This window comes from Narcine bancroftii, chromosome 4, assembly GCF_036971445.1.
Source record: "Narcine bancroftii isolate sNarBan1 chromosome 4, sNarBan1.hap1, whole genome shotgun sequence".
In the NCBI taxonomy this organism is placed as follows: Eukaryota; Metazoa; Chordata; class Chondrichthyes; order Torpediniformes; family Narcinidae; genus Narcine; species Narcine bancroftii.
In genome coordinates, this window is record NC_091472.1 from 309,583,009 (window position 1) to 309,602,814 (window position 19,806).

The 19,806-nt window shown below is 44.9% G+C and overlaps 1 protein-coding gene across 3 annotated transcripts in view; it reads left to right on the plus strand.

Annotated features, from left to right (window-relative positions):
* ppp1r1c (protein phosphatase 1, regulatory (inhibitor) subunit 1C) overlaps positions 1-19,806 on the plus strand; it is a 117,750-nt gene that overhangs the window by 75,895 nt on the left and 22,049 nt on the right. For 2 of the 3 annotated variants that reach the window (XM_069935880.1, XM_069935878.1), the window contains exon 5: positions 15,795-15,866. The exons of the other annotated variant lie outside the window; for it this stretch is intronic. In XM_069935880.1, coding sequence (XP_069791981.1) covers positions 15,795-15,866 — 72 coding nt within the window. The remainder of the gene's footprint in view (positions 1-15,794; positions 15,867-19,806) is intronic. 3 annotated transcript variants of the gene reach the window in all.

Below are 19,806 nucleotides of genomic sequence, written 5' to 3' on the forward strand. Positions count from 1 at the left end.
GATCTAAACCCCTTGCTCTCGGGAGATGCCAAATGATATTTGGGAAATTAAAATTTCCCATCACGTCACTGTTATTATTACACCTTTCCAGAATCTTTTTCCCGTCTGCTCCTTGATATCCCTGTTCCTATTGATGGCCTATTAAAAACACTCAGTAAAGATATTGATCCCATCCTTTTCCTCACCTCCACCCATAGAGACTCCACAGACAATCCCTCCATGATGTCCATCTTTTCTGTAGCTGTGACATTATCTCTGATCAACAGTACCATGCCCCCATCTCTTTTGTTTCCCTTCTTGTCCTTTCTGAAACATCTAAAACCTAGAATCTGTATTGGCCACCACATCATGGCTCCAAGTACTGATTCACTCTCTAAGCTCATCCACATTGTTCACAATACTCCTTGCATTAAAATAGACACATCTCAAACCATGCATCTGAGCGCGAACCTTCTCTATCACCTGCCTCTCACACACAGTCTCCAAGCTTTCTCTATTTGTGTGCCATCCGCCCCTTCCCAAATCCCTTTAGTTCTGTTCCCACCTGCAACAATTCTAGTTTAAACTCTCCCCAGTAGCCTTAGTAAACCTTCCCACCAGGATATTGGTCCCCCTGGGATTCAGGTGCAACCTATCCTTTCTGTACACGTCACACCTGCCCCAGAAGAGGTCCAGAAATCTGAATCCCTGGCACCTTCTCCAATCCCTCAGCCATGGGTTTATCCTCCACCTCATTCTATTCCAATACTCACCATCACGTGGCACAGGCAGTAATCCCGAGGTTACTACCTTTGCAGTCCTGCTTTTCAACTTCCTTCCTAACTCCCTGTAATCTTTTTATAGAACCTCTTCCTTTTTCCTAACGATGTCATTGGTAACAATATGTACCATGTGTAATGATATGGTTGTATGTACCAACTAGCCCGCCCTCCTGATGACATCCTTTCCTGGACTCGTCCCATGTGACCCAGGCCATAAAGCTCAAGTCCCCTCTTCCTCTCCTCATTTCCCTAAACCCAGGCCAGCAATCTCAGTCTTTGTCTGTGCATTACTGGGGCAATGGTAGCGCCCAACACCATGACCTCTGGCTGTTCTCCCTCCCACTGCAGGATATCTTGGACATGATCTGAAACATCCCAGACCTTGGCACCTGGGAAGCACAAACTACCATCTGAGTTACTTTCCTGCATTCACAGAATCACCTGTCTGACCTCCTAACTATAGAGTCCCCTCTCACTACTGCCTTTCTCTTCCTTTCCCTATCCTTCTGACCCATAGGGCTGGACTTTGTGCCAGAGACACAGCCACTGTTGTTTCCTCCAGGTAGACTGTCCCCCCAAACAATACTCAAACAACAGTATTTATTTTCAAGGGATACAACCACAGGGCTACTCTCTAGTACCTGACCCTTCCCCTTTCCCCTCCTGACTTTGACCCACTTGTCTGTCACCCATGGCCCCAGTGTGACCACCTGCCTATAATTCCTTTCTGTCACTTCCTCACTCTCCCTTCCCAGACGAAGGTCATCGAGCTGCAACTCCATTTCCCTAACACAGTCCCTTGGGAGTTGCATTTTGACACACCAGGTGCAGATATGGCTTTCCAGGAGGCTGGGAGTTTTCAGGACCTCCCACATCTGACACCGAGTACAGAACACCGGCTTCACACACATACTTCCTGTCTGCAATTAACCCAGGTACATCTACCTTGCCTCGTTACTGTTGAGCCAAAGCCCTATCATTCTGCTACCCTGTGCTTTCAAGGTCTGTCCATTCTCTTTCCTAATTCAAAGACCGCTTGCTCAATCTCATTCCTTTTTAAAACTATGATTTCCATTTGTATTGATGAATTGGTTGGAGTGTTGCAGCACAGAAATATGCCTTACTACCCAATTCTTCCATACTGGCTATTGTGTCCATCTATACTGAGACCCTAACACTCAGAATAATCAAATCCAAGAGCCACAACTCTGGTGGTGTCGTAATATTTTCATACCTCCTGGGTATGAAGGAATATTTAAGTTTTGGTGCTAGTGTGAAAAAGATGATTTGGAGAAGCAGCCCAATTCAAGTCTGCATCGTTTTCAATAGAGATTAATATTTGGACTGGTATTTTCTGAAACTTTCAATGGCATGTTGCCAATTTTATATATTTTATAAACACTTTACATTTGAACCTGACTCAATAAACAGATATTGTATCTAATCCGCTTTTGATATACTGACATCACAGACCACATCACCAATTCAAAATTGTCCCGAAAAGAATATGAAAACAGATTTACCAGTGTGAGTTCCTCGAAGTTTGCCAGGATATTCCAATAATTCAAACTCCTCAAAATCTTACCAGTGAGATTCATAATTTTATTTTTGGAGAATCAGCGCCTGCAGAAAATTGCCACAACTATGGTGGTTAGAGGAAGTCTTCATAATTTGACATTTTATTCCCACTGTCTATCAGGTGGAATTTCTGCTGCGCCTCTTTCCTTCAGCATATTGACTCAATGAGGTGATCTAGATCAAGATCTCTCAAATTTCTTACCCTACCACTTGTTACGCACGTTTCTGCGGGTTAAAATAATCCGGAGATTTTTATCCCTCTTTAAAGACTGGTCATTCTATTGCTGATCATGTTTTGCAACAAGTAAAATCTCCACCTTGGGGAGAACCAAAATTTTATAACCTGATTTGGAATTGAAAGCTTGCGAGTAAATGGACAAAAAGTTTGCATTCTTTGTGGCTAAATCGAACTAATATACATTATAACATTTTTAAAAATATGCATAATTTGACTAACATGTGTGTTAACAACTTAGTGTATAATAAAGTGTATTTTCTGTTTAATGAATTCAATGAAAAGACCAAAATTGATGTTTTGGCGCAGGTTTTTCAAGAATTGATCAATTCTTATTAAACGAGGGAGGTTTACAGATTACTCATGTTTAGAAGAATGGGAAATGAAATTTACCAAGTGCTTTAATTGGGTCAAAGCAGAGATGATGTTGACTTTGATTGGAGGTGTCCGCAACAGGACAACGCAAACTCAAAGTTGGCCACTTCCAGACCGAGGCGAGAAGACGTCTTCCTCCCCTTTAGGGAGGACTCTTTAGAGAAGCGAATCTTTAGAATTCTCTACCCATGAACCTTTTGGAGGCTCAGTGGCTTTTCCAGACTGGGGTAGGTTTGTTTCATGTCAGTGGAACTGAGGGACGTGGGTTTAGCAATAGGAAAGTAGCTCTGAGAGAAAAGATTAGGCATGTTGAATGGGGGAAACAGACACAAGGGGCTGAATGGCTTCCTGCCACTATTTCTTATGTTTTAGGAAAGCACAACATTTGAATTCCTTGCAAAATTACAACCATACTCAAATGTTGTTAACCAAATTTGACAATGGCCCAGAGTTATAGAACAGTTGTTCCCAACCTTAGGTGCGTGACTCAACATTCACTGACTGGGTTTTTAATAATGTGGAAAGAATTTATTTAGAAAGAGGGCAAAAAAATTTAAAAATAATATGAATATTCAATATACCAGCTAGCTATCCTTAAGACTCCCCAAGCTCCTTTAAGATTACAGCACTGAATGCATATATTGCCCATATAAGCAAGTGAGTCTAGGAAACCACTATTGTCGGAGACACAGATTCCTTCAGTAATCCAATTGGTTTTTCAGATGACTCAAGGCATTTGCAAATTCATTGAGACTTCATGGATCCCTTATCAGAGTTGGCTAGTGATATGGTTTCCATAAGACTATCGGATCTGCATTATTAGTTAGTTGGGGGTGAGAGGAAGTCTGGGAGAGATGATAGGGTAGAATCAGTCCAGGATGCTACTCTTGAATGCTGCCTTGGGAATAGGCTTGCATGTTTAGATATTAAATGAAGATTGAAGGGTGATAGCTCTACATCTGTAATATTGAAGTGATGAAGCAAATCACAAGATCACAAGACAAAGAAACAAAACCAGGCCACTAGGCCCATCGAGTCTGTTCTGTAAAATGACACTAAGCTACTCTACACTAGTTCCAGTTTCTGGCCTTTTTCCCCATATGAGATACTTGCCTATTTCTTGTTTAAATACTCCCAGTGATCTGGCTTCCACTGCTGTATGCGGCAGTGAGTTCCACAGATCCACAACCCTCTGGCTAAAGAAGTTCTTCCTAATCTCTGTTTTATATGAATAGCCTCTAATTTTCAGACTATGACCCCTTGTCCTTGATTCACCCTTCAAGGGAAACATCTTGCCTGCATCAACCCTATCTATCAAAATATGAAAAGCCCCTATGAGATCTCCTCTCATTCTTCTGTTCTCCAATAAAGACAACCCAAGAGCTGCCAAACACTCCTCGTACATCAGCCCTTGCATTCCGGGAATCATCCTAGTAAATCTCCTCCGCACCCTCTCCAACAACATCACATTCTTTCTAAAATAGGGGGCCAAAAACTGCCCACAGTTACTCTAAATGAGGTCTCACCAATGCCCCATAGAGCCTCATCAACCCCTCTTTACTCTTGTACACTATTCCTCTTGTAATGAATGCCAACATAGCATTCGGTTTCTTCACTACCAATCCCACTTGGTCATTAACTTTTAGGTTTCCCTGCACGAGGACACCCAGGTCCCTTTGTACATCTGAGATCTGAATTTTCCCCCCCACCATCCAAACAGTATTCTGCCTGTTTGTTTCCACTGCCAAAGTGTACAACTGTACATTTCTCTATGTTGAATCTCATCTGCCATAATTTTGCCCAGTCTCCTAATCGGTCTATATCCTTCTGCAGCTTTACGGTTTCTACTACACTTCCTCCTCCGCCACCTACCTTGGTGTCATCCGCAAATTTGACCACAAAATCATTTATATCACAATCCAAATGATTAATATAAATTGTAAACAGCAGCGCCCCCAATACTGACCCCTGCGGAACACCACTAGTTAAAGGCAGCCATCCAGAACGGGAATCCTTCATTTCAACCCTTTGCTTCCTCCCTATCAGCCACTTTTCTTTCTAGTTTAATAACTACAAGTGAGGTATTACCTGAGAAAGATAGAAAAGAGTATGTAACCTTCCATATATTTACTGGAACTCCCATGGTGTAAAAGGGGTTAGAATTTGTCAAATGTGTTCAAGAAAATTTCCTTAACCAATATATTGAGGTCCCAACGAGAGAGCATGCAATACTGGATCTCCCACTGTGGAGTGAAATAGAACAGGTGTTGGAAGTGTCCATAAGGGAACACTGGATAATGCAATGAGTTTCAAGATAACAATTAAAAGGGATAGTCCAGGAAATTATAGGACACCAAGACAGACGTCAGTAGTGGCAAGTTGCTGGAAGGTATAAAAAGAGGTGGGATATACAAATACTTGGATACTGGCAGATTTACGATAGTAAAATCCACATTGTGCCCACACCACCTTCCTTATCACATTCAGGGCCCCAAACAGTCCTTCTAAAATGAAGCAATGCCTCACTTCTGAATTGTAGATATCATCTACTGCTTCCAGTGCTCCTGGTTTAGGTCCCCTCAACATTGGAGAGGCTGGAGGCAGTCTGGGAAATTGTTTCATTGATCACCTTTTCTGTCTGCTGCAAGATTAGTGACCTTACATTGGCCAATTCAATATCCCATTTCCACGCCAACATGTTTATCCGTGGTCTTGAGCATTGCCAAACTGAGGCCACCTGCAAACTGGAGGAAAAAATGCCAAATATTCCACCTCAGCACTCTCCATCTAAATGGTGTTTACACTGATGTCTCCCCCATCCCCACCACCCCATCATTCGTTTTGAGAGGTATTGTGTTTTAGAGAAGAGAGGTGTTAATGAGACTCTATTGGGCACTGGTGAGACCCCATTTGGAGAATGGTGTACAGTTTTGGGCCCCCTATCTTAGAAAAAATGTGATGTTGTTGGAGAGGATGCAGAAGAGATTTACCAGGATGATTCCTGAAATGCAGGGGCTGGCGTATGAGGAACGTTTGGCAGCTCTAGGGTTGTACTCATTGGAGTATAGGAGAGTGAAGGGGAATCTCATAGAGACATTTGAATATTGAAAGGTTTTGACAGAGTGAATGTGGATAAGATGTTTCCCTTGATGGATGAATTGAGGATGAGGGGTCATAGTCTTAAAATCAGAAGTTATCCAAATTAAAACAGAGAGGAGGAAGAACTTCTATAGCCAGAGGTTGTGGATCTGTGGAACTCACTGCCGCACAAAGCAGTGGAGGCCAGATCACTGGGAGTATTTAAACAGGAAATGGATAGGTATCTCATTAGTTAGGGTATCAAGGGATATGGGGAAAAGGCTGGAAATTGGAACGAGCTGTGAGCATAATTCAGCTTAGTGTAGAGTCATGGAACAGACTGGATGGGCCTAGTGGCCTGCTTCTGTTCCTTTATCTTGTGATCCCTCTCTCACACACTCTATCCCTCCCCTCTCTCACACACACTCTCCCTCCCCCTCCACACACTCTCCCTTCCCCTCTCACACACACTCTCCCTCCCCCTCTCACACACACTCTCCCTCCCCCTCTCACACCCACTCTCCCTCCCCTCACACACACTCTCCCTCCCCCTCGCTCACACTCTCCCTCCCCTCATACACACACTCTCCCTCCCCCTCTCACACACATTCTCCCTCCCCCTCTCACACACACTCAGCCTCCCCTCACACACACACTCGCCCTCCCCTCACACACACACTTTCCTCCCCTCACACACACACACACACACACTCGCCCTCCCCTCACACACAAACTCGCCCTCCCCTCACACACACACTTGCCTCCCCTCACACACACACACACCTTCACTCTCCCCTCACACACACCCTCGCCTTCCCCTCACACACACCCTCGCCCTCCCCTCACACACCCTCTCCCTCCCCTCACACACCCTCTCCCTGCCCTCTCACACACCTTCTCCCTCCCCTCTCACACACCCTCTCCCTTCCCTCCCACACACCCTCTCCCTCCCCTCCCACACACCCTCTCCCTCCCCTCCCACACACCCTCTCCCTCCCCCCCACACACCCTCTCCCTCCCCTCCCACACACCCTCTCCCTCCCCTCACACACCCTCTCCCTCCCCTCTCACACACCCTCTCCCTCCCCTCACACACCCTCTCCCTCCCCTCACACACCCTCTCCCTGCCCTCTCACACACCTTCTCCCTCCCCTCTCACACACCCTCTCCCTTCCCTCCCACACACCTTCTCCCTCCCCTCCCACACACCCTCTCCCTCCCCCCCACACACCCTCTCCCTCCCCTCCCACACACCCTCTCCCTCCCCTCACACACCCTCTCCCTCCCCTCTCACACACCCTCTCCCTCCCCTCACACACCCTCTCCCTCCCCTCCCACACACCCTCGCCCTCCCCTCACACACCCTCTCCCTCCCCTCCCACACCCTCTCCCTCCCCTCCCACACACCCTCTCCCTTCCCTCCCACACACCCTCTCCCTCCCCTCCCACACACCCTCTCCCTCCCCCCCACACACCCTCTCCCTCCCCTCCCACACACCCTCTCCCTCCCCTCACACACCCTCTCCCTCCCCTCTCACACACCCTCTCCCTCCCCTCACACACCCTCTCCCTCCCCTCCCACACACCCTTGCCCTCCCCTCACACACCCTCTCCCTCCCCTCCCACACCCTCTCCCTCCCCTCCCACACACCCTCTCCCTCCCCTCCCACACACCCTCTCCCTCCCCTCCCACACACCCTCTCCCTCCCCTCTCACACCCTCTCACTCCCCCTCTCACACACACACTCACCCTCCCTCTCTCACACTCACCCTCCCTCTTTATCCAGCTCCCATCCCCCTACTCTTTCCCCTCATCACTTTTCGGCATTTTCTCTTCTGCCCTCCCACCCATATCCACCTATGACCTCTTGCCTGTTAGCCTGTGCTCCTTCCCCCACCTTTTTGTTCGAACCCCTGCCTGCTTTCTGTTCATATCTTGATGAAGGTCTCAGACCTGAAACAGTGGTTATATATTTACCGTCCTCTGGGTGCTGAGAGACCTGCTGAGTTTCTCCAGCACTTTTGATCATATAACTCGAATCACAGTGCCCTGTAGACTTTCGGATTTAAAATAAACAAATCCAGATCCTGTATTTGAATTCAACATTTGGAATAATCCTTCCATTAATGTTCAGCAACCAAATGCGATTAAAAGTGAACTAAATGGGAGAAAGATGTAATTACAATCAGTGGCAGGTTACCTGCGTACATTGTTGACATTTGTAAATAATTTATATTTGCCTTGTGAGGTTCTCTTGGCAGGAACCAGCTCACAGAAGCTAGCTTGATCCTCATTTCCGAGATCCTGCATGGCAACCATTCCTTTAGGATGTAATTGGCCTAATTTCCAAAGAGCTGAAAACAGTTGTGCAAACCAGCCATTCTCAACATTGTTTTGGCTATGACCCCCTTAGGACTCCGCTCAAAGTTAATGGGCCCCCTTCCTGTGAAGCAGTCACGTTTAGTGGATTTCTTCTGTATTTCTCTCCTACAGACCACATAAAAAAACTAAAAAAAATGATCATTTCAGTCCATAGTCCATTAAATGTGCTGTGGCCCCCGTTGATAATGGCTGGTCCAAACTACACCTCTTGGATTTAGCTGGCTGTCAAAACTAAAAATGTTAAATAGCCACATCATTAAAAAGTCATTGAAAATTTGTCCATGTTATACCATCGGAGGTCTTAATAAGCACTAGAAAGGCTTGTAAGTTTAACACCACATTTCTTTATTCGCATTCAGCTACTGGGTTGTGTATTGATACAATCTGTCTCACTACGCATGCACCACTCTCAAGTGCGATGTGGCTCTTACTGTGTTATGCTCTAGCATAAAATAGTCCCAGGTTTCCTCAGTATATAACAGAAAACATTGATACAATCTCAAGTAGTGCTAAGATTTCCTTAGTACTATGTCGTAATTCTGCTCCTTTCAAGTAACTGAAGCATTCTTTAGATTTCTCATTGTAAGTGGAGGAGAACATTGCAATGTTCTGCTCCCAAGTTGCACCAAGGCAGTGGTTCCCAAACGTTTTCGGGCTGCCGCCCACCCCCCACCCCCCTCCCCGCCCCACCTTGGCTCCCAGGACACATCCCTAGCACCTCCCCTGACACACATACAACAAACCACAACCTTTTCTTGGTATTAGGTCCACCATAAATTTCAAACAACATCTAATCTAACATGATAAACAAGCATATGTATTTCACAAATAAAACATTTTGTAAACCAATTTATTTAGCAATATGAAAGGGTAAATTTGTGGTGATGTGTAATTACACCACTAGGTCACCAGAGGTCATCCCAGTAACCTTGTATATAAAGTAGTCCAGAGCTACAGTCTAGCCTTCCAGATTCATCTTGCAGAGAGACGAGACCTCTTAGTGTACATATTAGTTTATTAAAGCTGTCTTATACTTGCACTGCTGGTATGGTTATTGTCAGTACAAAATTTACATCTTAACTGTGATTACATAGTCTTAAGGCTGTCGGGACCTCAATGGGCTGGTGGCTGGAGTAAGAATCGGCCATGAGGAGCTCGATGGTCGGGGTGAGGATCAGCTGCCGGGTGCTGGATTGGCAGGCAGCCGGGGCGATGATCTGCGATTGGGCTGTCAGGAGCTTGACGGGCGGGTGGTTGGGGTGAGGATCAGACGTCAGGTGCTGGATGGGCGGGCGGTCAGGATCTGCGATCGAGCCATTGGGGCCCAAAATAAGGGGGGGGAGGGGGGTGGTTCCCAGTGTATTTATACATAATTTAAATGTATATTACAGCATGAAGATAATTTGAAATTCTCACAAACCTGAAGCCTTGGCCCTTGCAGACGTGAATGTGGCTCGTGTCCTGTCCAGAGCACGTCATCAAGAAACAGACATTCACTGCCCCCTTTTTCTTCACTGCCCCTTTCATCTTTCCACTGCCCTGGTGGGGTGGGGGGGGGGAGGGCGGGCAGCACCCACTTTGGGAATCACTACACTAAGGAGTAGAGTTGAAGATTAGCTGCTGCCTGCCCACAGGTTCTGGAGATCTGCACTTTCCCGCGCATTCATCGAAATCTTGAGCTTGTTGTTGCCAATGCCCGAAATTGACATCTGTTGGGTGTGAAAGTGCTAGAAATTCCTCTACAAAATATGAGCTTGAAACACACCTTGACAGCATCAATGATTGGGACCAGACTGTGGTTTGAATTCCGCACTATCTGTAAGGAGTTTGTACGTTCTCCCCTAGTCTGCGTGGCTTTTCTCCAGGTGCTCTGGTTTCCTCCCACAGTTCAAAATGGTAGGTTAAATGGGGATAAAATTGGGCGGTATCGACTCTTGGGCCAAAGTGGCCTGTACGTCTAAGTTTCATTTTTTTAAATTAAAAACTGGATGAAAGGAGTCTACTAAAGTAACATTTTCATTGATGTAGAAGATAAGATAAATCTTCTTCTTTGGCTTGGCTTCACGGACGAAGATTTATGGAGGGGGTAAAAAGTCCACGTCAGCTGCAGGCTCGTTTGTGGCTGACAAGTCCGATGCGGGACAGGCAGACACGGTTGCAGTGGTTGCAGGGGAAAATTGGTTGGTTGGGGTTGGGTGTTGGGTTTTTCCTCCTTAGCCTTTTGTCAGTGAGGTGGGCTCTGCGGTCTTCTTCAAAGGAGGTTGCTGCCCGCCGAACTGTGAGGCACCAAGATGCACGGTTTGAGGCGATATCAGCCCACTGGCGGTGGTCAATGGGGCAGGCACCAAGAGATTTCTTTAGGCAGTCCTTGTACCTTTTCTTTGGTGCACCTCTGTCACGGTGGCCAGTGGAGAGCTCACCATATAACACGATCTTGGGAAGGCGATGGTCCTCCATTCTGGAGACGTGATAAATAATGCATTTCTTCTGATATTCTGGCAAGTAAGAAACATCGTGGATCAGCAAAGTTAAGTGAATCTAATAAGCAGCAATCTAATAAGAGGCTTATTTTCTTCTGGACACTTCACATTAATGCAATCAATGAGCAATCTTTAACTATAGATTTTTTCCTCTTTCAGTGAGCACCTTCGAATCATCTCATGGAATTGGTAAATTTCCTTATTTAGGTTTAAAATAAATTTCAACCAAATTATCTAAATGTATTTATAATCATTTAACCATTTACAGCACAGAAACAGGCCAGTTTGGCCCTACTAATCCGTGCCGAACATCTTCTCCCACCTAGACCTACTGACCCGCATTTGGCCCATGACCCTCCACACCCCTCCCATCCATATACCTATCCAATATTTCCTTCTACCACCACTGCCAGAAGTTAATTCCGTGCCCCCTTATGTTTCCCTTAAACTTTTCCCCTTTTACTCCCAACCCAAGCCCTCTTGTTTGAATCTCCCGCACTCTCAGTGGAAAAAGCCTATCAAAATTGACTCTAACCATCCCTCTTATAATTTTGAATAACTATCAAATCACCCCTCAACCTTCTATGGCATTTGGACCCTCCCTCCATTTTAGTGTGAGATTTCAGATAAAATTTGTTAGCCACACATCCTCCTGCCCGCTGTATGCCAAGGCTCAGACTGCTTCCCCCTCGAAGGGGGAGTGAGAGAGGCCAGGGCAACGAGCAGGGCTCAGGCCCACTGTCGCAGGGAGCAGATGATAGATCACTTGCTTTGAGGGGAGCGCTGGGCCTCTGGGGTCAAGCTCCACAGGCTGCTCGCTTGCTGCCACCCTCCCCCCGCACCTCATTCAATTTGCTCGGTGGTGGGGGGGAAGCACGCTTGTCGAACAAAGCCTGATCTCGAGGCCTAGTGCTCCCATCAAAGCACTGTGGCAGTGACCGGAGCGGGCAGGCCACCCTCGCCAGGGGAATTGAGCGGTGGCAGCGACTCCGGGAAGCACAGGCTTTCCGCAGGGAGGTGGTCTGCAATGCTGCAGGTCTGCTTCCGAGACAGCTGCAGAAACTCTGCGGGCTTCTTGAAGCTGGGAGAGTAGTTTGAGAACATTCCTCCTTTCGCCATCTTGTGGAGGAAAGCCTCCACTACATTTGCATTTCAGTGCCCAAAATGGCAGTATCAAAATGTCACGTTCGCGTATAGGACCCAGGAGGGTTTTTGAGGTGATTTTGGGGGGGAGAAAAGATGGGTCCTATTTGTTGACAAAGACTAAAATTCATTTTAAATATCTTCATTAGTTGTAATTGACATAAAAAGATATTTGCATTGATATCTAACTACATTTCACAGCACCTCACAGTCAATTATTTAATATTGAAATGTCAAACAATTTAATTCTGCTTTAGTTGGTACTTGTGTTCATAGTGCTTGGGAAGTAGAAGCAACGTTAGTTATATTGCCTACCAATACATGTCAGAGTTTTACAGCATGAAAACAGGCCCTTTAGACCAACATCCATGCCAACCATGTTATCTACCCAAGTTTGTCCCATTTGCCTGCATTTGGCCCATACCCCTCAAAACCTTTCCTATCCATGTACGTGTCTAAATGTCTCTTAATATTGCAATTTGATCCGCCTCTCCCACTTCCTCTGGCAGCTAATTCCACCATTCTCTGTGTGGGAAAAAGGTGCCCCTCAGATCCGTTTTAAACCTTACCCCTCTCACAACTGTATGCCCTCTGATTCTGGACTCCCCTACCCTGGGAAAAACATCATCTATTTACGTTATCTACGCCTCCGATGATTTTATATACATTTATATTAATGTCTGCATCCTGAAGAATGAATAAAAAAACAATGTTTCCTGTTATGCATTTCATTTCATAGTTTTTCCATTTGGTCAATAAGCCTATTTAAAATTTGGATTGCTTCCAGCTTTAGTCATAGATGCAGTGATTTTTAACAATGACAGCTATCTGTTGGGTGAAGCCCAATAATTGACAGGGAAATGGTTTCCGAATCAATGTCTACAGTACGGGTACATGTGCCCTAATATTGATGAGCCGATTGTCCAGACCTTGCTGTGCAATTTTGCACAGTGTTGTAAAATAACTGTGACTCATTACCTTTCTGGTGGTAGAAGTGGTGGTGTTTCGAATAAAGAGAGTCATTGTTGGATGAAGTGTCTCAAGTTGCCGGAGGACAACCTGCAAGTGCTACATAATGCAGCTACGGTGGGAACAGTGTCTACTGAAAGAACTGTGTTGGCTGAGTTAATAGTTGGCACCACCCTGAAGGCTCCAAATGCCTTCCAAAATTGTTTGGAGCTGGTGAAGCTGCAAGCAAGGTTCAGAGGTTCTCCACTTCACATTTTGGCCTTGGTTTACCCGCCACGTTGTTGATTGGTCTTACAAGGCTTCTTAATGACTACTAGTCAGATCTCCGGCTCACTCAGCTGAAGGACAGAAATACTAAGAGAGAGAAAAAGAAAGTATTTCCTTATAGTTTATTCAAATGTTGCAAGTGTGATACAAACTTGGTTTTGCTCCTGAGAAGGAAGAACTTTCAGTTTCACATACACCATTAAGCAGCTTTTCTTTTGCAATTTATACCCAGTAAAGCTTTGTTAAAAACAATATTATTCTACGATACCTGCCAAGTTTATATGATCAATGCAAGCTGTCTTCAGTAAAATGCTGTCACATCTCACGCTGACCTCAACATCGCTTACCTGTGGTTATCTTACAAAGACTGATGGAGTTTAGATGGCACAGTTGTGGTAAACCAGGCAGTGCTGTGTAAAGGTCACATCAGCCAGTAGTTAAATCTGTTAATCCATTCCCCATGTTCAAAATTATCAAGGCATATTTAAATACTGTGTGAAATACGACAGCATCGAGTCCACGCTGCTGAAGATCCAGCTGCGCTGGATGGGTCACGTCTCCAGAATGGAGGACCATCGCCTTCCCAAGATCGTATTATATGGCGAGCTCTCCACTGGCCACCGTGACAGAGGTGCACCAAAGAAAAGGTACAGGGACTGCCTAAAGAGGTCTCTTGGTGCCTGCCACATTGACCACCGCCAGTGGGCTGATAACGCCTCAAACCGTGCATCTTGGCGCCTCACAGTTTGGCGGGCAGCAGCCTCCTTTGAAGAAGGCCGCAGAGCCCACCTCACTGACAAAAGGCAAAGGAGGAAAAACCCAACACCCAACCCCAACCAACCAATTTTCCCTTGCAACCGCTGCAATCGTGTCTGCCTGTCCCGCATCGGACTGGTCAGCCACAAACGAGCCTGCAGCTGACGTGGACTTTTTACCCCCTCCATAAATCTTCGTCCGCGAAGCCAAGCCAAAGAAAGAAAAGAAATATTAAAATAAATAACCATTCATCTACTTTATTCCTTGTAGCTATTCTCCATGGAACTCAGTGCAGAATAGTTCAAGGGTTAGGGGGAAAAAGTTTAGAAGTAGCATGAGGGGAAACCTTCACTCAGAGAGTGGCGGCTGAGTGGAATCACCTTCCGGAAGAGGTGGTTGCAGCAGGGTCAATTTTGTCATTTAAGAGAAGGTGGATGTGAGGGGATTGGAGGGTTATGGGCAGAGAGCAGGTAAGTGGGACTAGAGGAGTTCCCTTAATTTGGTACAGACTTGAGGGGCCGAGATGGCCTGTTTCCGTACTGTAATTGTTATATGGTTATAAGGCTTGCCCTCTGTAATTGGTGAGGAATTTCAACTTAATGCAGTCGGCAAATCACTACACACTTATCTGCAGCTTCACAACTACCACACTCATCAAGATTCCCATTGATGTGGGTGGTGAGGAAGGGAAATGTCAGCAGATCTCTGGGGGGAATAAAAATTGGGTCTTCATATTGGTGTTTACAATTGATAGTAGTGTAGTAGTAAGAGACTCTTTTGATTCAAAGAACATAAAGGTAAATCATATGGTCTTCTCTACCATATCTTTGCAAGCTGTGAATCTAATGGCCTAGTTTGCTATCAGTGGCAAAAATGATGCCCTCTCTGGTCATCTTAAAGAAAATTGTCCAGAAAAATTTGGTGTTCTCTGAGGAACAGATTTCTCCTTTCCACATGCTCACTGCATCCTGGTGTTAATTCTTCAAGGGTCCCACAACGGTGGTCTCGGAATGTATCTCTCTCTCTCTCTCTCTCTCTCTCTCTAACAACATTATAAATAAAGGCATGATTAGGACATGCCACACAAAAGGATGGCAACAATTGAAGTATCATTAAACTTTGAAAATCTAATTTAATTTTGCATTATATTTTAAAATCGAATTTTGAAGATGCTATTCTGAGGGAATTAGACTATTAAAATAAATTGTTCCGGCTGGAGAAGTGTTAACAGTATTTCTTCTTAGGCACTCCATGGGATTGAGGATGAATTACTTTCAATCTAGTTTTGTGGGTTGTGAGAATGCAAACAAGGCCAATGTGGGAACTGCAGAGTCTTCCACGAAAGTAATGGTGTCACAGGAAATCAGTAACACCTCATTTGAGGCCTGATTTAAAAAAAAAATGTTCTTTAAGTGATGTTTCTAAACTGCAGTAGCTGTCCCATTGTGACTAGTGTGTGTTTTAGAATGTCCCTTCAGACCATCTGTCTGTGCTAAAGATGATGCTCGATTTAAATTATAACTGCTGCTTGCACTAGATATATTTGCATATTCATTTGTCTATCTAGAAGCCTCTTAAATACTACTTTTGCATCTGCTTTCTACTACTACCCCTGGCAGCTTATTCCAGGCACTTAGCACTCAATTAAAAAAATGCCCTGCACATCTCCTCCAAACTCTTTCCCGCATACCACCTGAAGCACATGTATGGGATCTGCTTTAAGTATGGGATGTTTTACTCTCTATCTCACAATTTAATGTTTCTATCAGATGGTCCAGAAAAAAAAAAAAGTTCGCCTATCCTCCTTGAAAGTCGTGTCCTCGAGTCCAGGCCATATCCCGGTAAATCTTCGATGTATCCTTTTCCAAAGCTTCCTCCTCATTCCTATAATGGGACCCCAGGACTCCAAGTGGAGCCTAAATGAACTTTTGGATCGCTGCAACTTGACTTCCTTTCATGACCTACCCAATGAAGTCTATCACTCAACTTCTTCATCACCTAATCTACTCTTGCGTGGTCACTTTTGAGGAGCTATGGACCTCGACCCAGTGCTTCCTCGGCAAGCCAAAGCTTTTATGCTTCCTGCCATTAACTGTATGTGCACCCCCTCCAAAAATGTAAAACTCAAAGTGTAATGTCACACGTCCACGGTAAACTTTATTTACCATGCATTTTTCCACAGATCTGCACCCGATCTATAACCTTTGCATTCTTCGATAGGCTCAGCACTCTCCACAGATCCATCAACTTTTGGTGTTATCTGCAAACTTACTCACCACCTACATCACAAATATCCGTCTCAACTCTGATCCCTGCGGACACCACTGGCCACAAGTCTCCAGCCACCTTTCCACCACTATCCTCTGTCGTCTATGGGACGGAATGCCAAATCCAAATGATCGATTTGCCATGGTTCCCGTGCATCTGCACCTTCTGAATCAGCCTATCATGAAGGACCTTGTCAAATTCCTTAATGAATTCCATGTAGGCATGATCCATCACCCTACACTCATTCACTATGTGTTTCCCCCACAGAAAACTCAATCAAACATCTGAGTCATGACGTGTCCCTTTCAAAGCCCACGGCAACTGGCCCTAATAGGACCATGCATTTCCGAATGTACATAAATCCTGATCAGTAGTTTCCTTACCAGCGATGTAAGGCTCTCTAGCCTATCATTTTCTGGATTTTTTTTTTTTCCTTTCTTGATTGGCCACAGATCAGTCCTTCGGGGATATTGACTGTTGCTAGTAAGGGTACTGAGGTACCTGTCAAGGATCCACATTAGGTCCCAGAGAATTAACACCTCGTGCTTTCCAGAAGACCCTGCACCATCTCTTTCTTGATCTCGAAAATGCATTAGCATCCTCTATCTGTGCTTCCTAATCTATCTTCCATGATCTTTTCATTGATGTTCATCAAGAAGTTGCCATTTAATATTGTACTCACTTCCTCTGACCAATTACAGGCTTCCTCCTTTGTTCTTGGGTGGGCCTCTCTTTCCCCTAATAATCCTCTTGTTTTTAATGCCTATAAGATGCCTTTTGATCCTCTTTAATCCTGCTTTTGCCAATAATATTTCATGTACTCTTGTGCCATTCCTCGTTTCCTGTTTGCCCTCTTTCTTGCAATCCTTACATTCCTCAAGGGGCCAGTCCAATTTAACTTCCTCAACCATACACATACTTTTTTCCTCCGACTGGATTTGTGACTTCTCTCATCATCCAAGAATCTCTTACCTTATGGGGATAAGGCTGGAAAGGGGTACTGATGGTAGTGATCAGCCATGATCTGTAAAATGGCGGTGCTGGCTCGATGGGCCAATGGGCCTACTCCAGCTCCTATTGTCTATTGTCTATTGTCTGTCCTTTCTGGAATGTGCCAGTCCTGGTCCTTAAACAACTCCCAAGTCATTTGTAGATTTTCTCAGTAACAGTTACTCCCCATTAATACTTCTTAGCTCCTGCTGAATAGGGTCATAATTCCCTCCTCTAATTTTGTATTTTCTCACAAGGCCCAGGCACATCTTTATTCATAACTGTTTTGAAACTTAAGAGATTGCGATCACCATTCCCAAAAACGCTCTCCCACTGAAAACTCCAATCACCTGTTCAGGCTCATTCCCCAATTCCAGATAAGAAAGGCCCTTGTCTGGTTGGAATATCTACATGGTGCTTCAAGACCCTTTCCTGGATGCATTTAAATTCTTCCTCATCTGATGCCAAGACCGACCCAGTCGATATTAAGGAAATTAAAGTCTCCTATCATGACAACCCCTGTTGCTTTTACGTTGATAATCTATTGACATTCCTGTTCCCCTCTCAGTGCCTATTGGGAGGCCTGTAGCATAAAACTTGGAGTTGTACAATTCTTATTTTGATCTCCACCAACTAGGGTGGCCAGGTGTCTGGTTTTAGGCTGGACAATCCAGCTTTTGAGCCCCCTGGCCTCCCATCTGATGGCACCTCAAGCCAGATACTCCATTTCGGGGTGTAGGCCCCACAGCCCCAAATGGAGGACAAGTTAAGTGGCAGGCAAAGGTACTTGCCCATTAAATGCGGCGTGCATGGCCATGTTGCTTCTCGTGTGCACGCTCATGGGGGGGGGGGGTGGATGGGCCCTCCATGATGTGCTCTCTGAGAGCAGCGATGACATTCTCCCTGATTAGCAATGCAATTTCACGATCCCTTCTGAAATATTGAAACCCAGAAACATTGAGCTCCTAGTCCTATCTCGCCTGCAAACAAGTTTCTAATGAGCACATCACAGATCCAGGCTTTTAATCGGCCTTACCCGTAATGCTCTTTGCATTAAAATGAACACACCTCAGCCTATCAGTCTCACTGTGTTCATTAACCTGATCCTCCCTGACCTTTTCAGATCCTAATGTTTGCCATCCTCTCAACTAGACTAATTGCTACCCTGCTGCTTCACTTCCCACCCTGCCATTCAAGTTTAAACTCTCCTGTGTAGCACTGGCGAACCTTCCCATTTAATTAAATGGGCATTCTTTTGGTCCATTGCTACAAAAATACCTTTTGTAATAAATGAATAGAAGAGCAAAGAAATAATTTCAAAATTGCACTAAGCAACTAATAAAACTGAATAATCTAAAATTACATAATACACGGACAGAGCAACTGAGGCCATTTTCACGAGTGCTGTTTAGGTTAAGATAGTTTTAAAATTACCAAAGGTTCAGTGGCAAAAGACAAGAAAGAACGTTTAAAAATAATATACAGAAGACTGTTGAAGAATAGAATATTTTGCCACATGGATGGATTAAAGACCTGTTCATTTTTATAGGTAAATTAGCAATAGACGAAAGAGGAGAACAATTAGTTACCAGTGTAAAGAAAGTGAAAGCAGAGAAAAATATGGTAGCGATTTAACAAAATTACATTCTGACATCATGTTCCAAAATTATTTAAAGTATTCTTAAAATGTAAACAGGATGTGGAGAGGCTGCAGAAGGATAGAGTTAAGTTAGGTGAGTGGGCAAAGGTCTGGCAGATGGCGTACAACATTAGTAAATGCGAGATCATCCACTTTGGTAGGAAAACTAGAAGAGCAGATTATTATTTAAATGGTGAAAAACTGAAACATGCTGTAGTGCAGAAGGATTTGGGAGGGCTTATGCATGCATCGCAAGAAGTTGGGTTGCAGGTACAACAGGAAAAAGAAGGCAAAAGGAATGTTGGCCTTCATCGCTAGAGGAATTGAATTCAAAAGCAGGGAGGTCATGCTGCAACTGTACAAGGTCCTGGTGAGGCCGAATCTGGAGAACTGTGTGCAGACTGGCCTTGGAGACGGTCCAGAGGAGGTTCACCAGGTTGGTCCTGGAGATGGAGTGGGGGCGGGGGGGGGGTTGACCTACAAGGAGAGATTAAATCACCTGGGATTATATTTTATAGAAACATCTAAAATTATGAAAGGGAGAGATAAGATAGAGGCAGGAAAATTGTTTTCACTGGTAGGTGAGACCAGAACCAGGGGACACATCCTCAAAATTCAGGGGAGTAGATTTAAGACTGAGGTGAGGAAAAACTGTTTTTCCCCCAGAGAGTTGTGAATCTGTGGAATTCTCTACCCATAATTTATTCAGTTAGATAGATTTTTACTTAAAAAATGAATTAAGGGATATGGGGAAAAGGCAGGTGGGTGGAATTGAGTCAGTGATCAGATCAGCCGTGATCTCGTTGAACGGCGGAGTAGGGTCGACTGGCCGGATGGCCGACTCCTGCTCCCATTTCTTATGTTCTTATGTCATTATTTTTCAT